The sequence below is a fragment of the Rhamphochromis sp. 'chilingali' genome, assembly GCF_963969265.1.
Source record: "Rhamphochromis sp. 'chilingali' genome assembly, chromosome: 7".
Taxonomy (NCBI): domain Eukaryota; kingdom Metazoa; phylum Chordata; class Actinopteri; order Cichliformes; family Cichlidae; genus Rhamphochromis; species Rhamphochromis sp. 'chilingali'.
The window spans coordinates 23,886,999-23,903,661 of NC_137934.1; the positions used below are offsets into that span (position 1 = coordinate 23,886,999).

General features: G+C 42.4%; 1 protein-coding gene across 1 annotated transcript; it reads right to left on the reverse strand.

Annotated features, from left to right (window-relative positions):
* Window positions 1-11,950: 11,950 nt before the first annotated feature.
* rpl18a (ribosomal protein L18a) lies at window positions 11,951-15,404 on the reverse strand. The gene is made up of 5 exons (XM_080887278.1): window positions 15,283-15,404; window positions 13,665-13,844; window positions 13,451-13,580; window positions 12,327-12,436; window positions 11,951-12,093 (listed from the first exon to the last, which is right to left on the reverse strand). Exons 1-5 carry the CDS (start codon window positions 15,298-15,300, stop codon window positions 12,001-12,003), a joined length of 531 nt encoding a protein of 176 aa, XP_080743404.1. The 5' UTR covers window positions 15,301-15,404; the 3' UTR covers window positions 11,951-12,000.
* Between the last annotated feature and the right edge of the window lie 1,259 nt (window positions 15,405-16,663).

A 16,663-nucleotide genomic window follows, 5' to 3' on the forward strand; every position in this document is an offset into this window, starting at 1 on the left:
GCCGGTTTCTGTCTGCTGCTCAGAGTTTGGTGCCGTCTCCAGTTTGCAGAAACGTCATGGAGGAGAGAGAGGAGCTGTAAATCCACCACAGCACGCTGCTGAGAGCCGTCATGTTCACTTTGAAACTTAAAGGTCACAGTGTGCCTGAAAACAACTTAAAGAGAGACAGACCTGCAGCTTAAACATGAATTAAAAAACCTGCAGTTCCTCTGATGTCCAAAAGAGGCTCCAGCAGTGAATCAGTCCCCAGAAACTGTTACAGCTTTACAGGAGAAATAAACATGTTTACAGTCTCAAGCAAAAAGTCTTTGGTCTCCATAGATAATTTCCCCCTTCAGTACATCTGTATACATCTATGTATAACTGACCAGCATTAAAGAGAGCGTGGCCTCTTTGATCAGTCTGCTATATACTACAGTGGTCCTTTGCTACAATGTGGCTCGCTGTTTCGCTGAATTGTTTTGTGCAATTTTGCATGCTTTTCTTTTTTTTTTACAGCACATTGTGTTCTGCAACCTGATTGGCTGTAGACCATTGTCAATCAATCTCGTGTCGTGTCTCCTGTACAGTACAGAATGCGTTCAGCTTGTCACATTTAAATCTTTGATCGCTAGCAGTGACTCTGAAGTGCTGTACTGTATGTCTGTAAGTTTTCTCCCCAACAAACACAGCAATGTCGACGAAACGTTTTGCACCGTCAAAGGCAACCGAGGGTTTTTGGTTTCATTCTATAATACTGGACTTATTTTTCTACGAAGGTTTGAACTTTGAGAGTGTTTAAACAAGAGAGAAAGGTGTGAAAATGTTCGTGCCTGTCTGAGAAAAGTGTATAGAGTGTGTAGTGAGGGGTTTTACAGTCTTAAAACATCTATAATAATTGTAAAATATAAAGTTAGCTACTTTGCAGATTTCACCTATCGCGGGTTATTTCTAGAATGTAACTCCCGCAATAAATGAGGGACCACTGTAATAATCATGAATGGGGTTTTTTTTATGTTTAATGGGGTTTTTTTAAGTAGATGGACACAAATTCAGGATTACTGCTCAGCAGGATAAAACTGGAAAAACTTAGGATCCAAATAAAACTTAGAGACGGGACTGCAGAAACTGGTGGCTATGTCCATCTTTTATATACAGTGTACATTTTTTGGATGATACAGCATTGTTTCTGAGGGTTTGTTAAATTCCTTCAGAACGTTAAATAAAATTTAGAAAATACAAATAAAAAGTGAATACCTTCAGCATGAGGTTAATAGCTGTGTGTTTTTTGTTCAGATATTAGTTTTTAAGTTAAATTGAGAGCAGGAAGACTTTGTGAGTTTGTGTTTCTGGGTTTCTCCGTTGAAAGTGTTGACTGACTGTTTAATGCCGGACTCCAGCAATGGTGGTCTGTTTCATCCCTTCACTGATTAAATCAAAATGTGTTTGCGAACTTGCAGCCATGAACTATATTTAGCTGCAGCTCCTTTTACTCTCTGAACTCTGTCTTTCTTCTCTTTATGGAAAATGTCCTCCACACATTAGCTGTCCAAACATCACCTCCAAAATGCACAAATTGAATAATTCAGCCCAGTTAGCTGAACAAACACACACCTTCACGAAAGTTAATGGAATTAACGAGCTGCACTTAAGTGTCTGTTGACATTTGTGTCTTTAAACCAACATCCTGTCCTGTAACGAGGCCACGCTGATTAACTCCTTGCTGCACAGACACGAAGCCGGCGTCCAGCTGAGGACTCTCCAACAACAACTGGCCACTGTTTGAAGTGTGAGCACGCGTCCTGCAGACCTGAACAACAACACCAACGTATCCAGGCCACCAAAGAAGAAGAGGAAGAAGCAACCAGCTCCTTAATGAACTGCACTCCATTACAGAAAGTGGAGCTCTGTGTTTATAACTGTTATTACAGGGGAATAACCGCACTCTCCAGCCTGTATGCCAAAATAATAAAAAATAAAACAGCCCAGGATACTGAGGAACCTTTTCCTCCACCAGGAGGAATTTTAATCAAGAGTTATGAATTTAAAAAAATCTTTAAAATGGTCAAAATAAAAAAATGTGACCAAATGAAAATAAAATAAAGAGTAGAACATTAAAGTCACCAAATAAGATTTAAAAGTATGAGACTAAAATCTAAAAGTAGGGATATGTCAAAGTATAAATACAGCATCTTTAAAACACATTTTATTCAAACCTGGCATGGTAAAAAACAAAATCATTCACTGGGGCTGTATCCCAGTGGGTTAAAAAAAATTAAAATGATTAAGAAGAAAATTTCATGAAAAACAGAAATTCAGTTGAAAAAAATAAATTATGATATATGCAACTTTATAGATACTTTATATTTTAAAATTAAAAAATAACCATTTTGATTTTAAAATATTTAAAATATTTGGATTAAGAGACAAAAAGATTAAAAAAAAAAGAAGAAGAAAGAAATATCTTCTAAAATGAATTATTATTAATGTAAGGAATCATTAAGAACATGTGGTGACTGTAAGACTGAGTCAAAAGTGTTGACTTATTGTGTCCAGAGTGCAAGATAAAATGTATTCTGTTCAGTAAAAAAGTCAACGTCACACACATATAGATAGAATGATGTTATTTCAAACTTGTAAATATAATTGATATAACAAGGGAAAAGAAAAACTTAAAAACATCAAGTTTTCTTCAAAATCTCTATGTCTACACAATGTTTATGCTCAAAAAGGAGTAGGATGAAGTTAACACTTTTTTCAGTTTACACGTTACCTCATCCTCTAACACCTGCCCTGTTTCCCTCCCAAACACTCACCTGACTCCATTCCACCAATCACTGCTTCAGTGTGTAAAACCCTCTTCACTACTTCACCTTTCAGACTGTTTTCGTACAAAGGCAGGAATCTGTTTGGTTTCCCTTGTTGTGTTTTCAGGTGCATGACTGTAGATATGCCCTGCCCCCTCCAGCTTCCTGTGAGCATCCTCTTGGGGAATAAAGCCTCCTCTATGTCCTCTGGTTTGACAGCGCTGACAGTTTCTCTCATCAGAACTTATGATCTGATGAGGACGAAGCGAACAAGCAGTTCCATGTCTGACAGTGTGAAGGCTTGAGAACTTCAAACGCCGACTCTGCATATTGCTGCGATGGCATCAGAGGAATGTTTTTGGAGCAGTATCATCACCCTCATCACCCTGACCTTAGGTGAAAGTTCAGATTATTTTATATTCATGAAAACCCTTGTTGTGGCTCGTGAAAAGTAAAGGTGAAGCCTCAAACCTGAATTCTCTGTAATGTCCAGGGGGGGGAACTCCTCTGCTCAGATTGTATAGAGCTCGCCTTCTAAGAGAAAATGAGCGTCCTTCTCAGGTGATGGGTTTCTGGTCGCAGATTGAATGAAACATGATGATCATTTTGGAGGTTATGGTCATGGTAGAGTTACAGAGGAGCAGGAAGTAAGGAACAACAAGCTGCCCAATGAACACGAAGTAATCCTCAGTTTTCTAATGTCTGTTTTCTAAAAGACAAAACAAAAGGGTTATGATGAAAACAACTTCTAGCTTGAAGAACTTCACGCTAATGACATATGGCAAACATAAGAGATCATACAGAGTTCAAACAGATGATTTAGCAGCTGGCTCGAGTCTGCACGCAGATACAGACATAAAAACAAAAGATCAAATAACCTGAAAGGGGTGGCGATCCATACAGCACAGTAGCACCATATTCATTTATTGATATTGTCTCGATACAGGGACACCAAATATCAGTGTTCTGTTAAATAAACAAAAATACTCAGGAAATATTATGAACAGAGGGCCTCACCAACATCCTGAGACAGCGTTAGCTGAGCAACTAGCATAGCTCAGACTGAAGTCACTCAGAGAGATTACTGTCTGGTTTATAAATACAGACAGATTGCAGACTCATGAGTGAGTGAGTCTGTGTCAGTGAGACCATTCAAGTGGACTCGACTTAACTCTGGTTACATTCCTGTAGATCAGAAAGGCTGTTGAGCACACATGTAATAATTAAATTTGTACACAGCTTCACCTACATGATTTTCACTGATTTGTCACTGTTCATTGCTGTATTATCAGAAAAAGATTGCATGTAATTGCTTCGTTGACATTTATTCAATCACACACTGGTTGCAGACTGACTGTCTTACAGCAGGTTTTAGTGACAGTTTGTTTATCTGATGTCTCATTTAGCAGAAAAAAAACATAATCTTACTTGATAAAACAGACAGATAACTGTGAGGACAAAATCTGCAGCAGAAAAATGTGATTGTTATTGCAAAACTCAGCGTAATCTCTAGAATATTGTATGGTCGGGTGTCTGCAGAACGACTTCTGACCCATGACGTTCTCTTCAGGTTTAACAGGTGTTAGTCAATGTGAAATAGACTGCTGTGATTGGTCATAAATCTTTTTTAGAAAAGAAAACATGTTCAGTGTTTAGGCAAGTTCAAATAAACATTTAAATAACTTCAAAATAAAAGCTCAACAATTTTTTTCACTGGTTGTACAGATGGGCTGCTAACAGATGGCTCCACAGAATTAACACGCTAACACTGATGCTTCAAAAAGAACAGATTCACCTGTGAGCGAGTTGACACCTGGGATAACAGTGATGTCATCAGGTTACGATAAATCTGTGGAACAGTCTGCACCGCCCCCTGTGGGAGTAACGTGCAACTACTGGAAAAGATGCAAGGGCCCAGTGATCCTCAAATCTCACAGGGGTTACAGGAGGAGGTCTGGTGCAACTTTAGGGGTGGGTGGGGCTTTTTCAGCTTTTATTGTGCTTTTATTTTATCGAGGAAATAAAGGTCCTCAAACCTGTGCACGAGCCTCACAGCATGTGGGGTCACCTTCTGAGCTTATGACTCCCAGGCATTTGTTTCCACATGTTTGCCATCCTAAATCCTTAAAAGGTTTCATGTGAATATCCGACACTTTAAAACACGTTTGTCCTGTGAGTCAACTGCAGGGTTTGGCCATCAGGTGTTGCTGTTTACACTGAAAGAATGAGTTTAAACTGGTACAAAGTCTGCAGAGAACTCTGCAGTGAGTGTGTGTGTGTGTGTGTGTGTGTGTGTGTGTGTGTGTGTGTGTGTGTGTGTGTGTGTGTGTGTGTGTGTGTGTGTGTGTGTGTGTGTGTTCTGTAGAAGCTGTTAAGCTTTGTTGATCTTTGTGATTACATGTCGTTTTGGCTCCGACGGCTCCGAACATTCGTGGGAGGTTTGGAGAAGCATTAAGTGGAAGATGGAAAGTGTTTGGCTGCTGAGCACGGAGCTTTTAGCACATTCCTGTGCAGCGGCGGCAGAACGTGGTCTGGGTTCAGTCCTGGTCAGCGCACTCCTTTCTCCTGCTGGAGAAAACTTAAAGCCCGTCAATCAAAGCCTGAGTCAGCGGGTTGCGGTCCTGTTGCCGATAGCTGAGCCGGCAGCGAAGAAAGGTGCTTCTTTGTTTGGAGCGTGCGCTGTCTTTTCTCTGCAGGCGGACCGCGGGGGAAAGTCCCCGACCTCCCCTCAAAGTGTAGGGGAGATTATTTAAGAGCCAGCTCTGCCTCAGTGAGGGGTAATTACTCTGAGTACTCTCAGGCTGCTGCTCGCTGATGATTTTATGTGGCCATGTTGGATTTATGTAAGGCGACCTGCAGGCCTGCAGTGTGACGGCCTCAGGTGGGCAAGGAGCTGCCAGAAAGTCCTACTCAGACTTTCAGTTTGTGTGAAGTTAACGATGGTGTGATGTTTGAGCTCAGCAGAGGGCCGAAACACTTCGTGCTGCTCTGAAGTTTATGCTCCATCTGAGGCTGAGCTTCAAGTCATTTTCATTCAGCTTTAAATATTTTTGTCTCCAGGAAAGGTTCCCATTAGTTCCAGGTTCTAAAGAATACTACAGCATACTGGTGCTTCCAGGGAGACGCTGTGAATCCAGTCTCATCGCTCGTCCTGCACAGGAAGTTCTCGTTCTGCTGCTCCACTGCAATCACGCCTCCCATAGTTGCTCGCCTTTCTCCATCCCACCGTCTCTTACTGCCACAGCTCAGTTTAATCTGTAAGTCCTTCAGCTGATCCACAAACAGTTCAGAATGCCTTCACATACCAAACACCACTGTAATCCACCAGTGTGGAGTGACCTCAGGAGACAACTCAGTGTGGAGTGGGTGAGGACCTGCGTGCATCTAAAGGTTGACCTTTGACCTCCTGTGACCATGTGTCCTCATATGGGGGATTGCATTTGAGCTTTTTTATTGACGACGATAAAAGACGATGCTTAGTCATTATATTCATCTTCAGTTCATTTCAGCGGGGATCAAACATCTAGCTCAGGCTAAATCCCCTCCAGAGCGTTGACATCCTACTAGCTGGAGTCAGCAGCTGGGGATCAAACCACCAGGACCTTCATCCTAAACCCACCCAGATGTGATGAGTGTCGCTGTTAGTGTCAGATTGTTTTGAAACCATCACTGAAACAAACAAATTCAACTAAACAAATCTGCACGAGGAACAGACTGACTGTAAAAATGAGACAGAAGGAGCAGGACAGGTAATCGTTACCAACACAGGTGAGAACAATCAGTGCGTCAGGTAAAAGAACACTGACACTTCTCACATGAATGTCGAGGTTTTTAAGATCATTGCAGGCTCACTGGGAACCTCGTGAGCTCCTGGAGGACTCATAGCACTGGATGAATCCCTCTGATGAGCTGTTCAGTCCCAAACACAAGGACAGCATAGAGGTCAGGACTCAGCACTGCCACCACAGCATAATTACCCTCTCCACCTCCGCCTCACTCCTGCGTCTCCACCTGCAGCCCTGACACTAAGCCTTTATGCCCTGTGGATTTTGTGGTTTGAGGCTTTGCCACTCTGTACCTGCGGAGAGTTTTTGGCTGGCTGGGGATCCACAAAGCCTCCCGGCCACCTCGAGCTGTCGGCCCAGGCCGCAGAACAGTAAACCTGGCTGAGGCCAAGACCAGACTGTGGTCAGGTCAGAGCCTCAGGATTCCCCTCAGTGTGCAGGAAGCAAACAGCTAACATGAAACTCTGCAACAGCAGCACACATCAGTGATTTAATCCTGAGACGAGCTGCAGGTTCTTTTCTTAATGAATCATTTGGGCTGAAAAACACCAGAAAACAGGAAGAAAGCCCAGAGTGACACGTCTGCTGCCAGTACAGGATAAATAACCTGACCTGAGGTCACGCTCCGCAGCTTTACTGCTAAGCAGACTGATGATGGTGCAGATGGCTAATGGATAATACTGTAACAGACTAATACAACAGTATAACACAGTAACAGGCTGTCTTGACTTCAATTCTTGTGCTCTATCGTTTTATCGAATCTGTGATGTCTTTTTGTATTGCTGCCTGGTTTGGTAACCTGACGGTGAAGAATAAGAATCAGTTGGGACTTCTGGTAAAAACTGCTAGCAAAATTTCAGGGCGCTGGCAAGATGAACTTTTGGCCATTTACAATTAGGGATGGGTACCGGTATCCGGTGCCATGATGGCACCGGTTCTGACATAAACGGTAGTAACCAGACCGAAAAGCAGCGCACATTTCGGTGCTTTATTTCGGTGCTTTTTTCCCCTGAGATGTCATACACTTTGAATTCTAGCCAATCAGTTTACGTTTCCGAGGATAGTAGGCGGGTCCAGGTACGTACGTTCTTTTAGAGCAGAGCTACAGATTAAAAATGTCCAAGGCGAAGTGGTCAAAAGTCTGGCTGTACTTCACAGCAAAATATGCAAACTCAGCAGCCTGCAACAAGTGCTTTAAGCTGATACTGTGATACTGTCAAAGGAGGTAACACCTCAAATCCGATGAAACACCTGGCGACGCATAGCGTTTTTTTTTTAAAAGCCGAGAAATGCGCCGTATTTGATAGCTTGCTGCGAGACCTCACACCGAGCACATCTACTGCGGGTGTGGTGCCTGTTATCGGACCCGGAGTTAGCATCATCCCCCAAAAACCCGAAGAGGAGAGTCCTGGCCCCTAGCCCTGCCAGTGTAGCAGAAATGATGACGGATGATGATGCAGCAGCAGCCGTTCTTCTCTGCGTGAGTAGCTTAATGTTGTTCGTGTATAATTTATGTTGAGTAGGCTAACCACGTTATTACATTAATGCATGTAAGGTGAACTAGCAAACATCATCACAGCTACATGCGGCTGTCTTCTTGTTTGATGGCAGATCCTCCCTTCACCCTGGCCAAAAAGGCTAAAATGACCAAAGAAAAAGTGGGAAACAGCTAAACATGAGAGGTTTTTGGACAAAGTTTGTGTTTTTTCCATTGTTTAAGCACTGCTTCCAGCCAAGAGTGATACCATATATGCCCCATAGCTGCAGAAAAGGCTAACATTGTTATCTTTTTACAAAAAAACAGCTGAACATGAGAGGTTTTTGGACCAATTTTGTGTTCTCCATTCTGTAAGCACCGGTTTAAGCACCGTTTAAGCACCGGCACCATTTCAAAAGTACCAGTTTGGCACCGGTATCGGATAAAACCAAAACGATACCCATCCCTATTTACAATAGAAATGTGCTCAGAAAGGCTCATTCTATTATTAATTGTGTGAACCATCCACTTCACAGTGAGTTTGAGTTGTTGCCTTCCGGCCGCCGTTTTAGAGTACCTCCGAGGAGGACTAAAAGACTCCAGGTCTCTTTTATCCCTACTGTGTCTTGTCTCCTTAATGGCAAATAATTGTCCTTGAACTTTCTATCATTATTATTGTTATTATTATTTTATAGTATTGTTCTGTTTATTTTTATCCTCCTGCTGCTAAACTAATTTCCCCTTGTGGGACAATAAAGAAATTGAATTGAATCTGTTCATTGTGTGCGTGGTGGGGGCGGGGCTTAAAACAACCTGAAACAGTGAGCAGAGGAGAGAAATCAGAGCACTTCCTTCCTTCTTAGCTTGTCACTCAAAGCACTTTCTACACTACTCTTTTACCAAATCACACACACATTCCTACATCACTTCCTCTGTGCCCGAGGACGTTGTCCAACATTTATACATGATGGAAGCATCAGGGACAACCTGGGGTCTGCTCAGGGACTTGGGGACCAACCCACTGATATTCCAGTTGGTAGGTGACCAGCTGGATGCCTGGACCACAGCCACTCTCAGACTGCTGAAACACATGAACTTAATGACACTGTGATTTCACAGTGTTTTCACTACCCCTTAATAATGTTTTGAGTTTTAATTGCACTATACATTACAAACAATACATTTTAAAACATTAAAATTATCATTTTAAATTAAAACTCTTATGAAGATTCATTAACCACTCCATTTTCAGAAAAAAGGAATTTTCTGGCAATTATTTAATTGTTCAGACTTTAACAGGCCGACTGTATTTTCACTGTGATTATTGGCTGCTGCCATGTTGTCGTTTCCTCTCCCATATTTAATAAAAAGTGCATTCTGGGTAAACTTTCAAGGCTCACATCGGCATTCAAATATTTTAGATTCATGAAAGGTTTGTTTTTCACCTAAATTTGAAAGTAGGATCATTTTTCCAGCCCTGATTTCTTCAGGTTCAGAATCATTTTGTAAAGGCTGACTGTTTTTCCTGCGATGAAGCTGAAAAATGTCTCTGCTGTCATGCTTTCCATGATAACCCAGTCAGAAAATGTAATTTAATTTTAATTAAATCCCACAAGCCTTTGAGTTTACACAGAATGCATGCTTGGGCGTTATATGAATTATGAGAGAGGGGTCAAACATCCACCCAGGCATGTTTCTGCTGCTCTGCGTCACACATGTTTAAACTGGAGCTAATGGTTTCAGTGGAGAGCTAGCTGATGCTAATGCTCGGTGAGTTAAACGTTCGGAAATAAGATCATTAACAGAGGAAAGTTCTGACGTTTGTAGTATTTGGCACCTCTGGGCCACCGTAGCTCGGTCCTGCAGCAGGCTGGTATCAGACGTCCCCTCTCTGCCTACACTTATTTTCTGTGTGAGAGCCATCAGCAGTATTTCAAACATGCAGAGAACAGCCAGCAGCATTTAAGGGCCTCTGAGCTCTTGGCAGCTTGGCGTTCCCAATGAGCTCCTCTGGGAAGCTTTAACTGTGTGCAGTCGGAGCTCGAAGTCCTGAGAATTTAAACCAAACGGCCTTTTAAGACCAACAATAAAATCCCTGCCATACAGACTAAGCTGCTTTGTGCGGTATTCATTTCTGGAGTTATAACCAGCTTCCTGTCACCAGTGCTGTGCATGGAGCTGCTCAAAAATAACGGAAAACACGCCGCCGTCCTCCTGCTGTCCGCCTCCCTCTGTATAGCTAACAATTTTACGTGTTCATGAAGGTGAAGTTTTCCAGCGCTATCTGAGGTCCTCTCTGCACATGCCCAGTTCACTCCTTTTCTGTAAGTTAGTCCACATTGAGGACGATTACAGCCGAGTCCGAACAACCGAAGTGGACCCACATTCACACTGAGCCACTCTACCAAACACACATTCTCACCCTTCACATTTCTGCAGGTCCCTCAGATTCTCACCAAAGACTGTGAAGAATTTCAATTGAGTAAGTTTCATAGAAATACAGAACCTTTGAAAACAGCATGACGACACAAAGTGTTTAGGAAGTCTCTCCTTTTCATTCCTGTCAGGTTTCAGGGCCTCTCAGCTACGATCCACACTTGATGATCTCGAGTGTGGCCTGATGTCATCAAACTGGAAATTAGATCCAGCACAAAGATCTGGACAGGCGGAGCTCTGAATGTTTAGAGGTTGAGGTCGGCTGAGGAGAAGGTGGCCTTCATCAGCACAAAGGTTAAGCTAATCAATAATCAGTTGAGGTGGCAGCTTTGAAATCGCTGCTCAGCTACACTTCATGTCCTGGACAACACTGCCACTGTGTGGACAGACAGCATAAGAGCAGCAAGTTCACAATTACTCCTAGGGTCAAAGGTCAGAGATCAGGGATTTGTTGGGATTTGATTTGCCCGTCAGCCTCAGCAGTTTCATCACTCTTTAAGGTTCGACCAATAGAAACTGTCAGCTGATTGGTGTTTGATCACATTCATCAAAAACTAAAATGTGACCATCACAAACATCACAGTGATGTCATGTCTGGTGGATTTAGAGAGAAGGTGGATAAAAGTGCTTCAGTTCATCATCTGAGAAAATATCAAACAAGAAGAAGTCCCATTTTCTACATTTGTAAGACACCTTTAAAAGTTTAAAATCAGAATTGGATTCACGGTCCTCTGACACCCAGGCAGACCATCCTTTATTTATGAAAGTTTTAGCTCCAGAATATTAATTTATGTTAAGTTTGAAGCCATGTAAAAATAAAAATAAAAAATAAAATACATGAGAGGGTGGGTCAAAGTTCAGCTCTTTAAATCAGGGGCGTCATAAGGCCCGGGCTCCAGAACCAGCCCGCCAGACAGCTTTGGAGAATATTTAGCAAATGCATTCCCCCATTCATACCACACTGAATCAATTTATAAAAATAAAAACTTAATTACCCTATAAATATGGGACAGTATGGTCTGTGTACTAACAGGACTTTATTGGTAATTTTGCTGTTCAAACTGTGCTTCATTTTTTATTCTTTAACCCTGTAATCCAATCCAACCCATCAAAGAAATATTATAATTCATATGTTTAATAACCTTCATAACAATTGTTTTGCAATATCATGTTGTTTAAGATATATTTTGTTAGATTTTTTTTGCATCACAGTTGATACAGTGGGTGTTTTGGGCAACTTTTTGTTAACAAGAATGTGAAATTTAGACCCCCAAAAAGGTTTTGTCCATAACATTTTGAAATTATGTCAAGTATTGATCATGTTGATGAGCTCTCAGACACTCATGTAGCAAATATGATACAAATGGCATAATACGGTTAAATGTGATGTGAGGACTGAGCGCCGGCAGCTCAGCGTTTGATGTTTGTGTGACAGTAAGATGGAGACAGAGACGAGGCGTCGGCTGTTCGGTCGATTCGTTTATTATTTCCCGCACAAAAACAAATACAGCTGTTTTTAGTAGAAGGTGTTTGGTCTCTTGGTGGTGAAGCGGGGTTTGTGCTGGCGGCGCAGGACCCGGTGGGGCAGGGGGAACCTGATCTTGGAGTCCTGCAGGGAAACACAAAAGTCACACGATCAGACGTTAAAGCGCCAAACAAAGGCGCTAACGGTTGTCTGTCGCCAGCTTCATGACCGCCAGGTTTAAAGATGGAGACTCGAAACCTGGAAGAGGAATCTGGCCATTGGTGTGGCGGGTTTTCAAGCTGGAGCTGACAATGGTGGCAGCAGCCCAGAGAGAGTCCCGCCTCCTGATGAGGGAGGGCAGCGAGAGGAAGACTTACGTGGAACTGCTTGATGGCGGGTCTGCGACACTTGTTGGCGGCGATCACCTGCACCTTCATGATCTGGATTGAGTGGGCACGAGCACGATGGCGAGCTCCCATGTCACGATCTGAAAGAGAGGTTAGGAGGCAGAGCTTAACAAACAGGAAGCAGCCGCTCTGTGCAGACATCTGTTGATAAAATCTTCCACGCCCTGCAAAATTAAGGGTTTTTAGGGTTTAGATAAAAATTAAACCCTAAAAACGCTCAGACGTCACCTGCTGCTCTTCGTTTCTACTAAGGTTCAATTTTTAGATTCAGATGTGAGCGAAATGCTCGCCTTCCTGCTCGTTAGAGATCATTGATCAGACGCTGGAGGAAACGGCATCAGTGATGGAACAATAATAGTTCAGTAATTTTAGATGTTTAAATTAATCCTGTTAAATAATCCAGATGATGACATTAATTCATCATTAAGCCTAAAACCTCCTTAGAGGCAGGAGTTACGTCCACACTCAGGTGTTTGACCACCAGCTGTCAGCTCAGACCAAACACACCACAGCGCTGACACACAGCTGGGTTTAGCAGCTCAAACAAAAACCAGTGAACAGGCGCTTCAGAGCGCTCGTGCGAGCTCAGCTGGACGTTGGAGCCAGGAGGTCCTTAAAACCGTGGAGAAACTGCAGGAGCACGCTCAGATGCCATGAAACTACAAAACGGAAATGATTCTGCAGATTTACTGTCCGAGGTTTCCATCGGCGCGTCCTTAGCAGAGAAATCCTCACAATGAAGAACAAGTCAGAAAAATTTAATCTGGCTGCACGCTGACCGTCGTTAATTTTACTGGCGAAAACATTTCCAAGTTTTCATCAGCAAACTTTTTTCCTGACAAAAACACAACGATCAATATATCTGCCAGGAAAGCACAAAGCCAGCTCCCCATTTCTCATGAAAACACGACAAAAGGTCAAAATCTGAAATCATCTTTAATATTTTGCTGCTGTGAAAAACAGAATCCCCACTTTTGGGATTAACCGTAAACCAAGCAGATCCAAACCTCATTCTCACCGTGATCCAGGTAAATTCGTCTGATTTCTAAAACCAGTTTCTAACGGCGCCTCGTTGGCCCGCTGTTAGTACTCACAGCACTGAGTGACGGCTCCAGATGTGGTGAGGTCCCTGTACTCTCTGTACATGTTGTGGGTGCCGCTGCGGGAGTCGTAGCGCAGCCAGATGCCGAAGTTCTTCACCTTCAGAGGCGTCTTCTCGTTGACCTGACCGGAAAACACGACGAGCCATTAGACGATGTCAGAGTCGCTAACAAGGAAAAAAGAAATGAGGGTTAAACAGAGACTCACCAGGCCGCAGTAGACGATCTCTCCGGATGCCTTCTTCATCTTCCTCAGCTGAGAGACAAAGTACCAGAAGCGAGACTTGGCTACGATGTGGTTCGGGGCGAAGATCCTCATCCGGTAGAGAGGGGGGGCGGGGTTCTTAGCCGAGGGCAGCAGACGCCCAATGACCTTATACTCCCTAAGCTGTGGGAAGAAAATGAAGATGCGTCACATGTAGGTAAAATGATCAAAGCAACAACAGCGAGACAACAATAGGACATGTTGATCCCTGAATTCACTTTCAGAGGCACGACAGCAGCAGAGAAAGGCGACAAGGACCAAGTTCCTGTTCGCACGCCAGACAAAATCACGCCACGAAAACGGCGTGACCTTTGGGTTTGGGTGCGTACGGAGACATCACAAATGACACACAAGCTACAAATAACATTGCTCACTTAAACATCACCAAAAACAAACTAATAATAAAATAACAGTTTCATTTTCTTACCACAAACATTCAAACATGATTAAATTATCATTAAACTGACGGATCTGAGGTGTGTGTAGTGGCATTTTGGCTAAAAAACAAAAACAAAACTTTAAAATGACTTCAGTTTTTATTGATATCTTAAAGCTTTTTTGAACAATTATATTTTAAACTACAAATAACGCAATCCTCTAAAAATTTGTGTTTTTCTATTAAAAACAAGAATCCATAACGGTTTCCTTTTATCTTATACTTCCTCGGGGTTAGGTTGGGTTTTTTTTGCTGTCATCATTAGCCGAAATCTTTCTTAGCATTTCCTATTTCTATCACCACCACAGGTGTGCACACACCTGCCACTGAATTATTGAGTATCTGGAGAAAACCTTAAATTGGGCTTTTTTTAAAAAGAGGTTCTGCAGCCGCTCCATTCAGTGCTTTCTATACGGATTAAAGGCAGTTCATTGAGTCCGTGTTTCAGTTTGTGCTGCCAAGCCTTTGTGTCTGTTTCTGAACACTTTATATCAACTCCAGTTCTGGCCTACAGTGGAGAATAACTGCTGTGAGCTGGAGGAGTTTTTACGGTACTCATTCACTGACCGCACTCGCTTTGAAAAAGCAGCGATTCTACAAAAAAAAACTGTTTAAGACTTTAAAAAAAAAAAAAAAAAGCTCCATAAAGTCCAGATATTTATAAAACAATGATTAAAAACTACAGTTCCTACTAAAAAACCGGCTCACTATGCCTGGTTAAAAAGCACGCCGATAGCTCGGGTCAGAGATGAACTCACATTAGCTGCTAACGTTAGCTTCTACTAGCGCAAATCAAGCTGCGCTGAAATTAAATCAGATTAAATATGATCAGTGCTACTGCTGGACCGCTTTCCACACCTTAAGCCGAGCTCATTTTCTCAGTGAAGGCGTCAGAGCTCGCACTCTCTCCGGCTGCAGCCCTCAGTTTGAGCCCAGTCCACATGGTGCTGACGCCATGTTGTAGACGCGAACGCACCGGGGTGAAAAGACTCAAATTGCCGCTTTAAGTCGCACTTTATGGAAATAGCTCTGCACGAGCCCCTCAAACTAGACGTTATTTTATTAAATGTGCTGTTGGAAGCCGCGTGTGAAGAGTGAAAAAGTGTAAATTTACGGTTTACGTACTGTGCCGGACGCCTTCATGGTGCCTCTCGCTCACTGCCACAGTAAAAGAGGAAGCAGCAGGGCGGAGCATGCGCACGTCAAATGGAGGGCGGAAGTTTCATAGAGGTGCCGTCCGAGTTGAGTTCCCCCCAGAAACCGAAGAAGATAAGTTATTGACCCATAATCTGTCAAACATCTGTCAAACAATCTGTGTCAGCGATGGTATGACTTCATTCTGAGGCTAAAATCTGTTTTTAATGAAGGAGGGTTAAATGGCAGGAAGCTCTGGACTGATTATAATACAAGTGATTTCTTTATTTGAAATATATCCTCTTTATAATCCTGCAGCGTTTTACCAGAATAATCATGAACACTGGACATCAAACACACAGATGTATGTTTACATATATCTGTCTATATCTTAAATAGAAAGATATAGTGCTTATCCCTATATCCTTATAAGAAAGATCAGGCTTCCTGCTGTTTAATGAACAGCAGGACGAGTCTTCAGTCAGCACATCAAAGCACGGAGGAGAAAACAGGCTCGTGGTTCAATCCCCGTTTAGAAATACTGTTTTAAGACCACAAAAATGTTACAAAATAAAGAGTTTGACCAAGATGGTTTTTCCACTGCAAGCAGGTGGAGCTGAAGAAAGAGAGCTCCACACTGATATGATCAATATGAGAGTCGATCACTCTTGAGTATTGATTTATTATGTCACACTCTGATTGGATGCCTGAGTGTGGGAGAATCAGCTGTCAGCTGTGTCCTGTCATGTGCTGTCTGAGGGAGCACATCTGTTCCACATGCTCCTTCAGATGTTTACCTGCTGTAAAGCTGTGATCTGAACTCTTAAATTCAAAGTAAAGTGTGCACTCTTTCTTCCTGTGGCATGATTATTGTCATCACACGGTTACAGGTGTTCACATACTCATGGAATCTTTAACCTTGTATAATTAAAAGAAGAAGAAGAAGAAAAAAAACAAGAAGAAGAATGTATTATCTTGGTAAATGTATTCTTTAGTGTCTTTTGACTTCATAAGAAACAGATCTAGTAATCATGGTCTATGTGCTTGCCTATAAAAGTTCATCTTTCCCATACTGAACCCATCTTGTGACTTTCATTAAAGAAAACAAACTAGATGTTAAATCTGTGACCTCAGGAACAACACAAAGGGCCTACTGTGTTTTCTGTCCTGTTATTGTCACCTTTTAGCCTTTTGTATGCCTGATTTAAAATAAATAAAGCGGTCTTGATTCAACATCTCCATGTCAATGAATCTACTGATCTAATGAAGCAAAGGCTGTGTAAGACAGAGAAAATGACAGTTCCAGCTGAACTTTAACTTTTAACCTCAGAATTAAATCCAGCCAAAATTCAGTCTGAAGCTTCTCTGCAGT

Excerpts from the sequence above, each read along its gene's own strand:
- rpl18a (XM_080887278.1), bottom strand. Across the intron at positions 13,581-13,664 it reads AGATCGTCTACTGCGGCCTG|GTCAACGAGAAGACGCCTCT; the intron begins GTGAGTCTCTGT and ends TTTTCCGGTCAG. Across the intron at positions 12,094-12,326 it reads CCGCCATCAAGCAGTTCCAC|GACTCCAAGATCAGGTTCCC; the intron begins GTAAGTCTTCCT and ends GTTTCCCTGCAG.